The sequence below is a fragment of the Bombina bombina genome, chromosome 6 (genome assembly GCF_027579735.1).
Source record: "Bombina bombina isolate aBomBom1 chromosome 6, aBomBom1.pri, whole genome shotgun sequence".
NCBI classification, from domain to species: Eukaryota; Metazoa; Chordata; class Amphibia; order Anura; family Bombinatoridae; genus Bombina; species Bombina bombina.
The window spans coordinates 641,541,893-641,556,701 of NC_069504.1; the positions used below are offsets into that span (position 1 = coordinate 641,541,893).

General features: G+C 36.6%; 1 protein-coding gene across 1 annotated transcript in view; it reads left to right on the forward strand.

Annotated features, from left to right (window-relative positions):
* LOC128663366 (ammonium transporter Rh type C-like) overlaps positions 1-13,132 on the forward strand; it is a 243,097-nt gene extending 229,965 nt beyond the window's left edge. The window contains exons 9-10 of the mRNA XM_053717668.1: positions 4,977-5,050; positions 12,607-13,132. Coding sequence (XP_053573643.1) covers positions 4,977-5,050; positions 12,607-12,690 — 158 coding nt within the window. The 3' untranslated portion in view covers positions 12,691-13,132. The remainder of the gene's footprint in view (positions 1-4,976; positions 5,051-12,606) is intronic.
* Positions 13,133-14,809: the final 1,677 nt, after the last annotated feature.

The following is a 14,809-nucleotide window of genomic DNA, read 5'->3' on the forward strand; positions in this document are numbered from 1 at the left end:
CATGGATTTGTGATGTTTCAATTTAAATACTAGTATCACAACCTGTCTGTGGCCAATACCTGCCATCCATTATTTCCTTTGTAATAATTGCACCCGAGAACATTTAGGAATTGAGATATTCTATTTCTTGGCCTGCCAGAAAGTAATTTAAGTACATTAGAACTGCCTGGCATTTTACACAAAATGGTGCAAGCCTTATCTGCAATGCTAACACCATTATTTGACTCGTTGCATTCGACTGTGGAAGTCATTATGCAGGAACTAACAATGCAAAGAGTGATACAAAGTGCAAATAAACTTCTTACTAATTCATTAGAACCTCACTCTTACTCACCATTGATAATAAATCTTGTCTCAACTGAATTTACTTTAGAAGTTGTGCGCTGTGGCAATGTTCATAAACAGCTACCAACTCCTACATATCCTACAAAAGAACAACATAAGAATTATGCTGTGGCAAATACAATGAATGTAAACCCTATTGTAGCTAACATAAATACATGCTACATTCAAGATTTGCAATCCTCAGAATCTGCTGTGTGCGATTCCTAGACTAAATTGAGTAAATCTCACTCCACCACTCTGGGAATGCATTCAGAGCTTCTGTCCACCGGGATCCTCCCTGCAACCAGTACAGTTATTTGCTTATGGTTCTTGTTCCATAAACACTCTGACTTAAAGGGACAGTCTAGGCCAAAATAAACTTTCATGATTCCGATAGGGCATGTAATTTTAAACAATTTTCCAATTTACTTTTATCACCAATTTTGCTTTGTTCCCTTGGTATTCTTAGTTGAAAGCTTAACCTAGGAGGTTCATATGCTAATTTCTTAGACCTTGAAGGCCACCTCATTTTAACAGTTTTTCACCACTAGAGGGTGTTAGTTCATGTGTTTCATATAGATAACACTGTGCTTGTGCACGTGAAGTTATCTGGGAGCAGGCACTGATTGGCTAAACTGCAAGTCTGTCAAAAGAACTGAAATAAAGGGGCAGTTTGCAGAGGCTTAGATACAAGATAATCACAGAGGTTAAAAGTATATTAATATAACTGTGTTTGTTATGCAAAACTGGGGAATGGGTAATAAAGGGATTATCTATCTTTTAAAACAATACAAATTCTGGTGTAGACTGTACCTTTAACTTGTGAAAATGTCATAGTGAAGGCTGGAGTAGGTTATATAGCTTTTCAAGCTGTTGCAGTAACAGTCTACTGCACAGTATTGTGAATGCTTTTCACATTGTCATGACTTTAGAATGATTTAAATAGCGGTAGCTGACAAACAACCTTCTTCCTTATTTGTCCTGGGACTCTGTTCCTTATGACATTAACTGAAGCTATACTGTTAATCCTAGTTGTGGATAATCTACCAATTGTTAAAGTACCCTGCAGAAGTTTTTGTCTTGTTTTGCTGGTTACTCACAATTTGTAACTTTGACAGTTCTCATCTTGAGTGTAAAATGTGCCATAAATGATGATTGCCACCAACACTATTTTAAGTTTTAGCAACTTCAGAGTATTTTGTTTACCATGGTTTATAAGTCTTGCTAAGGACCATCACCCCTAACAGAAATTGGAATGTTCTCTGACTGGTGTATACTTTAGTCATAAAGTGATGGTAAACTCTCCCCTTTTTAAAATCAGATCCAGAATGTTAGTGATATTATAGAAGGTATTGAATTAATCAGTTGTAATGAAGTTGTGCTATAACTTACTTTTAAATATAGATATGAAATTTAAATTCCCTGCACTCTGCCACCACTACAAAAGTCAATTTTTATATGAGCTAAAGGTATGAACTCAGTGTTCTCCCCATATGGCAATTTTATTGTAGCTAGAGTGCTTATTTGAGAACAATTCAAACGTTTAGTTCACAGAAAAATTGACTCTTGAGTCTTGAAGTGGGCGGTGGAGTGTGGGGAATTTGAATTTCATATCTGTATTAGAAAGTAAGTAATAGTGCATCTTCATTACAACTGATGAATCTAAAATATCATTAACATTTCATATCTAATTTAAAAAAGGGGAGAGTTTACTATCACTTTAAGCTTGCTTCCATATACTTGAATACAGACAATGTATCTATTCAATTTTGAGCGCAAATTTTGCTTGGCATCCATTTGCCATAGATAGACTTCCTTATTAACTCATATGCTCTAAACATATATAACACTAATCTGGTAACTTACCTACCTAGATTGCTGAGTTTCAACTTTCATCCTGAATATTATGGAGATGCTGATCCACTGTTAAGCTATTGGATAGTTTTGTTGTTTTTTTAATTATTATTTTATTCTTTATTTAAGTTAAAAAGGAATCACAGGGAAGGTTCGTATTTAAGGTTTCTTTTTCACAAAGGGATATTTTTTTTGTCTCCGAGGACCTCTAGTGGTTATTTGTAGTATCACTTCTGTGTCAGAAAAACATTGGCTACATATCTATGGTTTCTGATTCTAATTAATAACAGTTTTCACTTAAGATTTGTTACTATCCTTTTTTTTAATAAGAATTTAAAAAAAGAAAAGAGACACACTCCCTTTCCCCCAAAATTATAATTTATTTATTTTGCTTTTATGTCTGTGTCTTAATAAAAAGAATTGGAAGAGAAGAAAATAAATTTAAAAAAGTGCTTTAAAAAAAGGAGCTCTGTTCTATTCTTAATGCTTATTTTGTTGTACATGGAGCAATTCTCTGGTTTAGTGTCTTTTTGATTGTTATGTTTATTAGTTTGTAATAGTTATAAAAATGTTGAGCTCAGATAATCATATACAGTAAGTGGGAGATATATCCTTATTATCTCCCCTCAGATGTTTTATTGGGACTTACAGCCTCCTATTTATTTACAATTAAGAGAGGAGCGTATCTTTTATATATTTTTGCTGTCTTATTTGTGTATGTAATTATATGGCAAGCTACAAATTGTATGTTGACAGTAACTTCATCTCTTTGCTGTTTTATAGCTCTCACTGTGGAAAATATTGGAAATACTGTCAATATTTCTGTGATATATCTATGCATACTTGTAAACTGGTTGTAAGCTTCCTTAATTAAAAAATATTTTGAAAAATTGCACTAATCAGATGCAGGACATAAAGGCGTCTTTTGCCCTGTGCAAACAGGAAACCATATGAAATAAAGGGACACTGAACCCAATTTTTTTTTCTTTTTCGTGATTCAGATAGAGCATGCAATTTTAAAGTGATGGTAAATCTAACTATAGTTGAGTTAATATTTTAGAAGTATTACTTAATATAAGCACAGCGATGCTTTTGTTTTTTTTAAATATGCTTTTTTTTCTTATAAAATTTTCATTTATAAATGCGTCCCGTTACCTGTTCCCTGACTGCCTCCCTGTTAGAATTTCAGAAATCTCTGTTTGATTGACAGGTGCATCATCCAATCGGGACTGCACCATACGCCCTATGTAAATCTGGTATTAGCACGCTCCCGTGCTTGGAGTTTTCAATGGCATCAGCAGAACTTCAACTGCGCAAGTGCAGTTGCAGCCACAATCTCGCCGCTGCTTAGAGTAACACACTACATTACCCTGTCACTGCTTGGTGAAAAGTTTAAACGGTGCAGTAATAATTTTTAATTTAATAGCACTTTTATTTTATTTGCTTGTACTTAGATAATAAGCACGTTTGGGGGGGGGAGGGGCGGCTCATGGGGGGATTCTTTAGTACTGTCTTCTGCGCTGCTGTAAACAGTGAATTTGTGAAATGATACTGACAGGGTAATGTAGTGTTTTACTATAAGCAGCGGCGAGATCTTGGCTGCAACTGAACTTGCGCAATTGAAGTTCTGCTGATGCCATTGAAAACTCCAAGCACGGAAGCGTGCTAATACTAGATTTACATAGGGCGCATGGTGCAGTCCCAATTGGATGATGCACCTGTCAATCAAACAGAGATTTCTGAAATTCTAACAGGGAGGCAGTCAGGGAACAGGTAACGGGGCGCATTTATAAATTAAAATTTTATAAGAAAAAAACAAAAGCATCACTGTGCTTATATTAAGTAATACTTCTAAAATATTAACTTAACTATAGTTAGATTTACCATCACTTTAAGCAACTTTCTAATTTACTCCTATTATCAATTTTTCTTTGTTCACTTGCTTTCTTTATTTGAAAAAAAGGCATCTAAGCTTTTTTTTTTTTGGTTTAGAACTCTGGACAGCACTTTTTTATTGGTGAATGAATTTATCCACCAATCAGCAAGGACAACCCAGGTTGTTCACCAAAAATGGGCCGGCATCTAAATTTACATTCTTGTATTTCAAATAAAGATACCAAGAGAATAAAGAAAATTTGATAATAGGAGTAAATTAGAAAGTTGCTTAAAATGTCATGCTCTATCTGAATTGTGAAAGAAAAAAATTGGGTTCAGTGTCCCTTTAATAGTGTTTGGTTGGATATCCAACCCTCCCATGTTAGAATAATAGCACTGATATGTAGTAGGACCGCATATATAAATTCGGATGGCTAAATACTGTACACCATTAAACATTCTAATTATTAACACTACCCCCATATGCATTAGTATCCAAACACAGCAGCCATAAATGATACCCCTATGGTTTACATAAAGTCAGCACAGTGTATTTATAGGACATGTTAATATAGGACATGTTAATCTAAAATATCACCTCAAATGTAAGGTTTATTGAAAGATTGTCAGCTCACTCAATAAGTAAAATAAATATTTAACTAGATGAATACCACACCACTATAAGTTGTATTTGTTTGAACATATAATAAAGTAGTAAGTTATGTTGAACCTGCCATATTTCAATATAATAGATACATCTGAGTTTTGATGTTAAAAATATATAAATTATTAGAACATTTTACATATTATTAGATTTATTTAAATGCTATTTGTCCACAAGTGATATTCAGATACACTAGCACTAAACCTATAAACAGCTCTGGACTATCTTATCTAACATTGTTTTTCTAATGCCTCCTTAGGTTTTATTCTAAAATTACCAATATGGGGTGATCCATCTGACGAGAACTGTTTAGAAGATGATGTTTACTGGGAGGTAAGTAAGCTGTCATCTAGCTGCTTAGGTTGTTTTTTTATTATTATTCTACATTTAAATTTGAGATGCATTGAAGTGAGATACTTGTTTACTTAAGTTGCCCTTTTTCCAGTGCTCCATCCAAACCTATTGATACTGAAGCAAGGTCTAATTAGTAGATTATAACAACGATGAAGAGGGTAACAATTTATTGGCCAAAGTTCACTGAATTCATCTATGTGCCTTCAATCTAAGAGAAGAACCATGTGAAAATATTTTAGACAGACTTGCATGAAAGAAAATTATAGCCAGTCAATAGCAAATCATTGCAATGATGCATTGCTGTAACTTACAATAGTTCATGTTTATTACATGAATTTTAGCTTGGTATTTGGATTTTGGCTACAGAGGTTTGATTTTTTTTTTTAGATTATCATGAAAGTCAATTATGCTGGGGCTAATATTAATTAATGTTATTTTATGCATTTTATAATAACCTTTATAATCAATAATAAATTGTCTCGTATTAATATAAAGCTATAATTAAATACATTTTAAAAGTAAATTATTAAATAGTATACTGATCTCATCTATGCCAAGATCACACCACCATTATATCACACTGCAAAAATGTCAGGACTACCTAAGTCAATGACAGGTTACTGAAAACACTGCAAAAGTTTGGGATAGGGTTAACTCCTTGGATGGATGCAACACTGGCTATTGTTAAGGTTAGTGTTTAGATTAGGGTTAGTGTTAAAGCCAGAATTAGTGCTAGTTATAATTAATAGCTTGGTTGTATTTTGTTGTTAATGAAGGGGAGTTTGCACCCTTAGCTGCAGTGTTACTTGTGACATTGTTGTGACCACATTATGGGCTAGATAGAGTGGAGCACATTTGATAGCACAGTGTGTGTTAACTTGCACTTGGTCCTGTGCAAATAATAAAGCACAGTCTGGTAATACAAGTGGATGGTAACAATGTTAATCAGTGAATCGTATCCTGCTGTCATATTTTATCACACCCTATACTGTTCATGGATATCGCTTATAATACGTGGGGAGTTAAGGGCAGTACAAAATACCAATAAAAAGTTTGCCCTTTTGGGACAAGACAAGCAGAATGGCAGGGAACAAGTCCACAGACAATCCCCACTAGTGCTTCTTTAAGAGGGTACTGACCATGCACAAAATCTAGGCTTCATCCTGGACTCCCCACTCTCCATGGACCGACAAATCAATGCCATCCCCTCAACATCCTTCCACATTCTCCACCTTCTACGAAAAATATTCAAGTGGATCCCTACCAAAGCCAAGAAAACAGTCACCCACGCCCTTGTCAGCAGCTGGTCGTACTACGGCAACGCACTCTACACAGGCTCCACCATCAAACTCCAAAAAAGACTCCAATGTATCCAGAATGCCTCAGCCAGACTCATCCTCGACATCCCTCTCCAATGCCACATCACCGAACACCTAAGGAACATTCACTGGCTCCCCATCAACAAGAGAATCACCTTCAAGCTCCTTACCCACGCTTTCAAGGCCCTACACAACATCGTACCTGAATACATCAACCACTGCGTAAATTTCTACAACCCCGCCAGACAACTCCGATCGGCTGACCAAGCACTCGCAGTCATCCCCCGCATCAGAAAATCCACAGTGGGCGGAAGTGCCTTCTCCCACATGGCAGCAAAGACATGGAACACCCTCCCGCTGCACCTCAGACAATCCACCTCCCTTACAAAGTTCAGAAAGGACCTCAAAACCTGGATCTTCGACTGAACGCCCATCCCCTGCCCCCCTCCCCCTTTCCGCTTTCCCTTAGCGCCTTGAGACCCTCACGGGTGATCAGTTTGCGCTCTATAAGTACCCAATAGATAGATAGATACCTAAAAAAGTAAAGGACTCGCACCTAATGTAGGTCGAAATTACTCTCACATATGTAAAGCTAAAGATAAAAGTAGCTGCCCGTCCCTAAAAAAGAGAGAGGCACCTCAAACCCCTCTATATAAAAGCATATACATAAACAAGAGGCGGGATGGTGCTACACAGGTATACTATCTATGTGAATAGTATTACAAATAGTAATAGAACAAACAAAGTTAAGACCAAATAAAGTTCAAAATCAAAATACAGAGAAGTGCTTCTGGAAAAACACCCGATCTCAGAGAAATGTCAGTTCTGATTCAAGCCCTGCATGGATGTGCACTTACTTCAAAAACGCTCAATCGATATGAGGTAAGACAGATTGTATCGGTAAACTTGGCACCTCCCAGAATATGGAGCAGGATGTCTGTGTCGTTGTGGCTCCTCCGGGTTTCCAAACAATTCAGTATGAGAAACTTTCAGGGACCAGTTGTAACTACGCCCAGTATATCTGTAGTTTGACGGGTCTCTTAACAAAAACCATCACTCACAAATGAAACATTCAGCTTCAGAAACCCACGTTTCAACAAAAACTTTTCTCTGAGATCTGGTGTTTTTTCCAGAAGCACGTCTCTGTATTTTGATTTTCGACTTTATTTGGTCTTACTCTTAACTTTTGGCTAGATTACAAGTTTGGTGTTAGAAGCTGTGCGGTGCTAACGATCAGTTTATGCTCACAGCTCACAGACAGCGCTGGTATTACGGGTTTTTCCAAACCCGGCGTTAACCGCAAAAAAGTGATCGTAGAGCAAAATTTTGCTCCACATCTCACCTCAATACCAGCGCTGCTTACGTTAGCGGTGAGCTGGCTGAACGTGCTCATGCACGATTTCCCCATAGGAATCAATGGGGGAGAGCCGGCTGAAAAAAAACCTAACACCTGCAAAAAAGCAGCATTTAGCTTCTTACGCAGCCCATTGATTCCTATGGGGAAAATACATTTATGTCTACACCTAACACCCTAACATGAACCCTGAGTCTAAACACCGCTAATATTATACTTATTAACCCCTAATCTGCCGCCCCCGACATCGCCGACACCTACATTATATTATTAACCCATAATCTGCCGCTCCGGATACCGCAGCCACCTACATTATACTTATGAACCCCTGATCTGCTGCCCCCAACATCACCGACACATACATTATATTTATTAACCCCTAATCTGCCACCCCCAATGTTGCCGCAACCTACCTACACCTCTTAACTCCTAATCTGCCGCCCCCAACGTCGCCGCCACTATATTAAAGTTATTAACCCCTAAACCTAAGTCTAACCCTAACACCCCCTAACTTAAATATAATTTAAATAAATCTAAATAAAAATAACTATCATTAACTAAATTATTCCTATTTAAAACTAAATACTTACCTATAAAATAAACCCTAAAATAGCTACAATATAACTAATAGTTACATTGTAGCTAGCTTAGGGTTTATTTTTATTTTATAAAAATTAACTCTTATTAAATAAATTATTCCTATTTAAAGCTAAATACTTACCTGTAAAATAAACCCTAATATAGCTACAATATAAATTATAATTATATTGTAGCTATTTTAGGATTAATGTTTATTTTACAGGCAACTTTGTATTTATTTTAACCAGGTACAATAGCTATTAAATAGTTAATAACTATTTAATAGCTACCTAGTGAAAATAATTACAAAATTACCTGTAAAATAAATCCTAACCTAAGTTACAATTAAACCTAACACTACACTATCAATAAATTAATTAAATAAAATACCTACAATTATCTACAATTAAACCTAACACTACACTATCAATAAATTAATTAAATACAATACCTACAAATAAATACAATTAAATAAACTAACTAAAGTACAAAAATAAAAAAGAACTAAGTTACAAAAAATAAAAAAATATTTACAAACATTAGAAAACTCTTACAACAATTTTAAACTAATTACACCTACTCTAAGCCCCCTAATAAAATAACAAAGACCCCCAAAATAAAAAAATGCCCTACCCTATTCTAAAATTAAAATAGAAAATCTCTTTTACCTTACCAGCCCTGAAAAGGGCCCTTTGCCGGCATGCCCCAAAGAATTCAGCTCTTTTGTCTGTAAAAAAAAAACCATACAATACCCCCCCACAACATTACAACCCACCACCCACATACCCCTAATCTAACCCAAACCCCCCTTAAATAAACCTAACACTAAGCCCCTGAAGATCTCCCTACCTTGTCTTCACCACGCCGGGTTCACCGATCGATCCAGAAGAGCTCCTCCAATGTTTTGATCCAAGCCCAAGCGGGGGGCTGAAGATGTCCATGATCCGACTGAAGTCTTCATCCAAGCGGGAGCTGAAGAGGTCCATGATCGGGCTGAAGTCTTCATCTAAGTGGGAGCTGAAGAGGTCCATGATCGGGCTGAAGTCTTCTATCAAGCGGCATCTTCAATCTTCTTTCTTCCCGACGAATGACGGTTCCTTCAAGGGACGTCATCCAAGATGGTGTCCCTCGAATTCTGATTGGCTGATAGGATTCTATCAGCCAATCAGAATTAAGGTAAGAAAATTCTGATTGGCTGATGGAATCAGCCAATCAGAATCAAGTTCAATCCGATTGGCTGATCAACATTGGCTAACAGCCAATAGAATGCAAGCTCAATCTGATTGGCTGATCGGATCAGCCAATCTGATTGAACTTGATTCTGATTGGCTGATTCCATCAGCCAATCAGAATTTTCCTACCTTAATTCCGATTGGCTGATAGAATCCTATCAGCCAATCAGAATTCGAGGGACACCATCTTGGATGACGTCCCTTGAAGGAACCGTCATTCGTCGGGAAGTCATCGGTGAAGATGGATGTTCTGCATCGGCGGGATGAACATGGATCTGGAAGAAAGAAGATTGAAGATGCCGCTTGATAGAAGACTTCAGCCGGATCATGGACCTCTTCAGCTCCCGCTTGGATGAAGACTTCAGCCGGATCATGGACATCTTCAGCCCCCGCTTGGGCTTGGATCAAGACATCGGAGGCTCTTCTGGATCGATCGGTGAACCCGGAGTGGTGAAGACAAGGTAGGGAGATATTCAGGGGCTTAGTGTTAGGTTTATTTAAGGGGGGTTTGGGTTAGATTAGGGGTATGTGGGTGGTGGGTTGTAATGTTGGGGGGGGTATTGTATGTTTTTTTTACAGGCAAAAGAGCTGAATTCTTTGGGGCATGCCCCGCAAAGGGCCCTTTTCAGGGCTGGTAAGGTAAAAGAGCTTTTCTATTTTAATTTTAGAATAGGGTAGGGCATTTTTTTATTTTGGGGGTCTTTCTTATTTTATTAGGGGGCTTAGAGTAGGTGTAATTAGTTTAACATTGTTGTAATATTTTTCTAATGTTTGTAAATATTTTTTTATTTTTTGTAACAGTTCTTTTTTATTTTTTGTACTTTAGTTAGTTTATTTCATTGTATTTATTTTTAGGTATTGTATTTAATTAATTTATTGATAGTGTAGTGTTAGGTTTAATTGTAGGTTATTGTAGGTATTGTATTTAATTAATTTATTGATAGTGTAGTGTTAGGTTTAATTGTAACTTAGGTTAGGATTTATTTTACAGGTAATTTTGTAATTATTTTAACTAGGTAGCTATTAAATAGTTATTAACTATTTAATAGCTATTGTACCTGGTTAAAATAATTACAAAGTTGCCTGTAAAATAAATATTAATCCTAAAATAGCTACAATATAATTATAATTTATATTGTAGCTATATTAGGGTTTATTTTACAGGTAAGTATTTAGCTTTAAATAGGATTAATTTATTTAATAGGAGTTAATTTATTTTGTTAGATTTAAATTATATTTAATTTAGGGGGGTGTTAGTGTTAGGGTTAGACTTAGCTTTAGGGGTTAATACATTTATTAGAGTAGCGGTGAGATCCGGTCGGCAGATTAGGGGTTAATTATTGTAGGTAGGTGGAGGCGATGTTGGGGGCGGCAGATTAGGGGTTAATAAATATAATATAGGGGTCAGCTGTGTTAGGGGCAGCAGATTAGGGGTACATAGGGATAACGTAGGTTGCAGCGGTGTACGGAGCGGCAGATTAGGGGTTAATAATAATATGCAGGGGTCAGCGATAGCAGGGGCGGCAGATTAGGGGTTAATAAATATAACATAGGGGTCGGTGGTGTTAGGGGCAGCAGATTAGGGGTACATAGGGATAACGTAGGTTGCGGCGGTGTATGGAGCGGCAGATTAGGGGTTAATAATAATATGCAGGGGTCAGCGATAGCGGGGGAGGCATATTAGGGGTTAATAAGTGTAAGGTTAGGGGTGTTTAGACTCGGGGTACATGTTAGGGTGTTAGGTGAAGACTTAGAGATTGTTTCCCCATAGGAAACAATGGGGCTGCGTTAGGAGCTGAACTCTGCTTTTTTGCAGGTGTTAGGTTTTTTTTCAGCTCAAACTGCCCCATTGTTTTCTATGGGGGAATCATGCACGAGCACGTTTTTGAAGCTGGCCGCGTCCGTAAGCACCGCTGGAATTTAGAGTTGCAGTGGCGGTAAATATGCTCTACGCTCCATTTTTTGGAGCCTAACGCAGCCCTTCTGTGAACTCTAAATACCAGCGGTATTTAAAAGGTGCGGGGGAAAAAAAGCACGCGTAGCTAACGCACCCCTTCTAGCGCAAAACTCTAAATCTAGCCGATAGATAGTATACCTGGGTAGCGCCATCCACTATGTTGCACGCCACATGGCCACAGTTTTGGTATAAATACAGCAGAACAACCTTCCTACTATCAGTTAAAGGGACAATTGTTATTGTTTTAAAAGATAGATAATCCCTTTATTACCCATTCCCCAGTTTTGCATAACCAACACAGTTATAATAATATACTTTTTACCTCTGTGATTACTTTGTATCTAAGCATCTTCTGACTTTTTATTTATTCTCTATTGACTTATCTGTGTTGTGCTGATAAAGACCGCTGCTCCATAACCTGTCCGCCTTCTCTGAGGCGGCGGACAGAAATCAACCTGATCGAATAGGATCGGGTTGATTGACACCCCCTGCTAGCAGTTCACAAGAACTGCTGGTGCAATGATCACTGTCTGCATTTATTGATGTGCAGAGGACATGATACGCTACATTGTATCATGTCCGCTCGTTAATAAATTGAACCCAGAGCATACAATTTTAAACAACTTTCCAATTTACTTCTATTATTTATTTTTCTTCCTTCTCTTGTTATCCTTTGCTGAAAGGTTTATCTAGGTAAGCAAGCTCAAGAGCAACAAAGAACCTAGGTTCTAGCTGCTGATTGGTGGCTACATATATGTATCGATTGTCATTGGCTCACCCATGTGTTCAATTAGAAACCAGTAGTGCATTGCTGCTCCTTCAACAAATTATACCAAGAGAATGAAACAAATTTGATAATGGAAGTAAACTGGAAAGTTGTTTAAAATTGTATGTTCTACCTAAATCATGAAGGAAATGTTTTGGGTTTAATGTCCCTTTAATGCTACATGTGTCAGTCTTCCATCCACCAAGGAAAAGAATAGTGTTAAAAAAAAAAAGTATTAAAATGAACAAAAGTTAATTAAATGAGAGATGGCTAAGAAAATATGCTTCTTTTTTCTAAAGAGCTGACCTTTCTCCTCTTGTATCTGCAGGTTCCAGAGGAAGAAGAAGAAATCAATATTGAGATCGGCAAACATTTTAACTCTCATGAGCCACAGAAAATTGCACAGTCTTGAAAGGATTTACAATGAGAAGAAAGGAGTCCAGTAGTCAAAATAGCTGACTTAATATAGTGTTATTGTTTTTCTAATCTGAAATTGTTGTAGGTTTTAATAATAGGCATTCTCAGATTTTTTTTCTGGGAGGGGCAAAAAATAAATATCTGCCATAATAACAATGTTGATGTAGACAACTGCTAATACATATACATTGGATACAAAGAGCAAAATAAGAAATAAATAAGGGAGGAGGGCACGTTTCCCTTTCATACCCCGCTCTGGATGCCTCTCTGGTTGCAATAATAATTTGTTACATTTCTTTAAGGATTTTTTCACCAGTTAGTTTTCCTTTTAAAAAGATTTGAATATTACTTTATTACACTATGCAAATGAGGAAAACATGTATCACGTGTACATTATACACAAGATTTGTAAGTAATAAACTATACCACAACATGCATTTCATAGTTCTTGTAATTTATAAATTAACTTAATTGACAAATAGATGGGCAGATTCATCAACTTCTATAAAATGTAATAAAATATTAGAAAGTATTGTGTGCATAACCATGAACAATAATCATATTTGTACAGCTTTGTTTATGTTGATGATCTTTTTGAACTGAACATGAAGGGCCAGATTACAAGTGGAGCGCAAACTTTTGCACATGAGCGCTAAGAGGATTATTGTAGGTGTTTGAGCTCGTTGGGGTTATCATTCGTATTACAAGTTGAAAGTAAATGCAATCGCTTTAATTTACGGTATAATGATTACTGCGTTCTCAGCACTCTGGTTAACTGTGTTGCTAAACAAAAAAGCGTCACAAAAAAAAACACATTAAAAAAATACATTACAAAGTACACTGACACTCAACATAACACCATCTAAAAAAAAGATGCAAACAAAAGTTATAAGGGCTCAAAGATATGAGGTCTCAGGTGTTAGAAAATAAAGGCAGGCAAAGGGCTTTAACATAGAGATACAGACATACACATATATAAATGTGGATGAAGATGGAAAGACTTTTTGCTGGCTGGATGAAGACTTCTTGGAGGCTGAATGGATCCTTCAAGCTGAACTTCAAAAACTGTAAGTGGATCGTCGGGGGTTAGTGTTAGGTTTATTTACAGGTTTTTTGGGTGGGTTTTATTTTTAGAGTAGGGTCTGGGCAGGTAAAAGAGCTAAATGCCCTTTTAAGGGCAATGCCCGCACAAATACCCTTTTCAGGGCAATGGGGTGCTTAGGCTTTTTAGATAGGGTTTTTGTTTGGGGGGGTTGGTTGGTTGGGTGGTGGGTTTTACTGTTGTGGGGGTGTTTGTATTTTTTTTTTCAGTTAAAAGAGCTGATTTCTCTGGGGCAATGCCCCACAAAAGGCCCTTTTAAGGGCCATTGGTAGTTTATTGTAGGCTAGGGTTTTTTTTTTTGGGGGGGGCTTTTATATTTTGATAGGGCTATTAGATTAGGTGTAATTTGTTTTTAATTTTGATACTGTGGGTTTTTTTCTTCGTAATTTAGTGTGTTTTATTTTTGTAATTTAGCGTTTATTTTTTTGTAATTTAGTAATTTTTAATAGTAGATTTAAATAATTTGAATAGGGTTAGGTTTTTTATTATGTAATATAGATTAGTTAATTGCTAGTTTAATGTAATTGTAGTATAATAGGGTAGGTTAATGAATAGTTTAATATAGTTTATTTTAATTCTACAGGTAAGTTTTAATTTATTGTAAGATAGGGATGTTGTAATTTTAATGTAAAGTTAGTGGGTTGTTAGGTTTAGGGGTTAATAGCTTAATTTAGTTTATGGTGATGTGGGGGGCTGGCGGTTTAGGGGTTAATAGGTTTAGTTAATGTTAGTGATGTGGGAGGCCAGAGGTTTAGTGATTAATAACTTTATTTAGGTTGCAGTGGGGTCCGGGAGTGGCGGGATAGGGGTTAATAACTTTATTTAGTTTAGTTAGGTTAATAAATTTTATTTAGGTTGCAGCAATGTCGGCTGGCAGATTAGGAGTGTTTAGACTCGGGGCTTATGTTAGGGTGTTAGGTGTGAACATTACTGGTTTTCTACCATAGAAATCAATGGGATATCTGGCAGCATCTAACATAAGCTTTCGCTGCTTTCAGACTCCCATTGATTC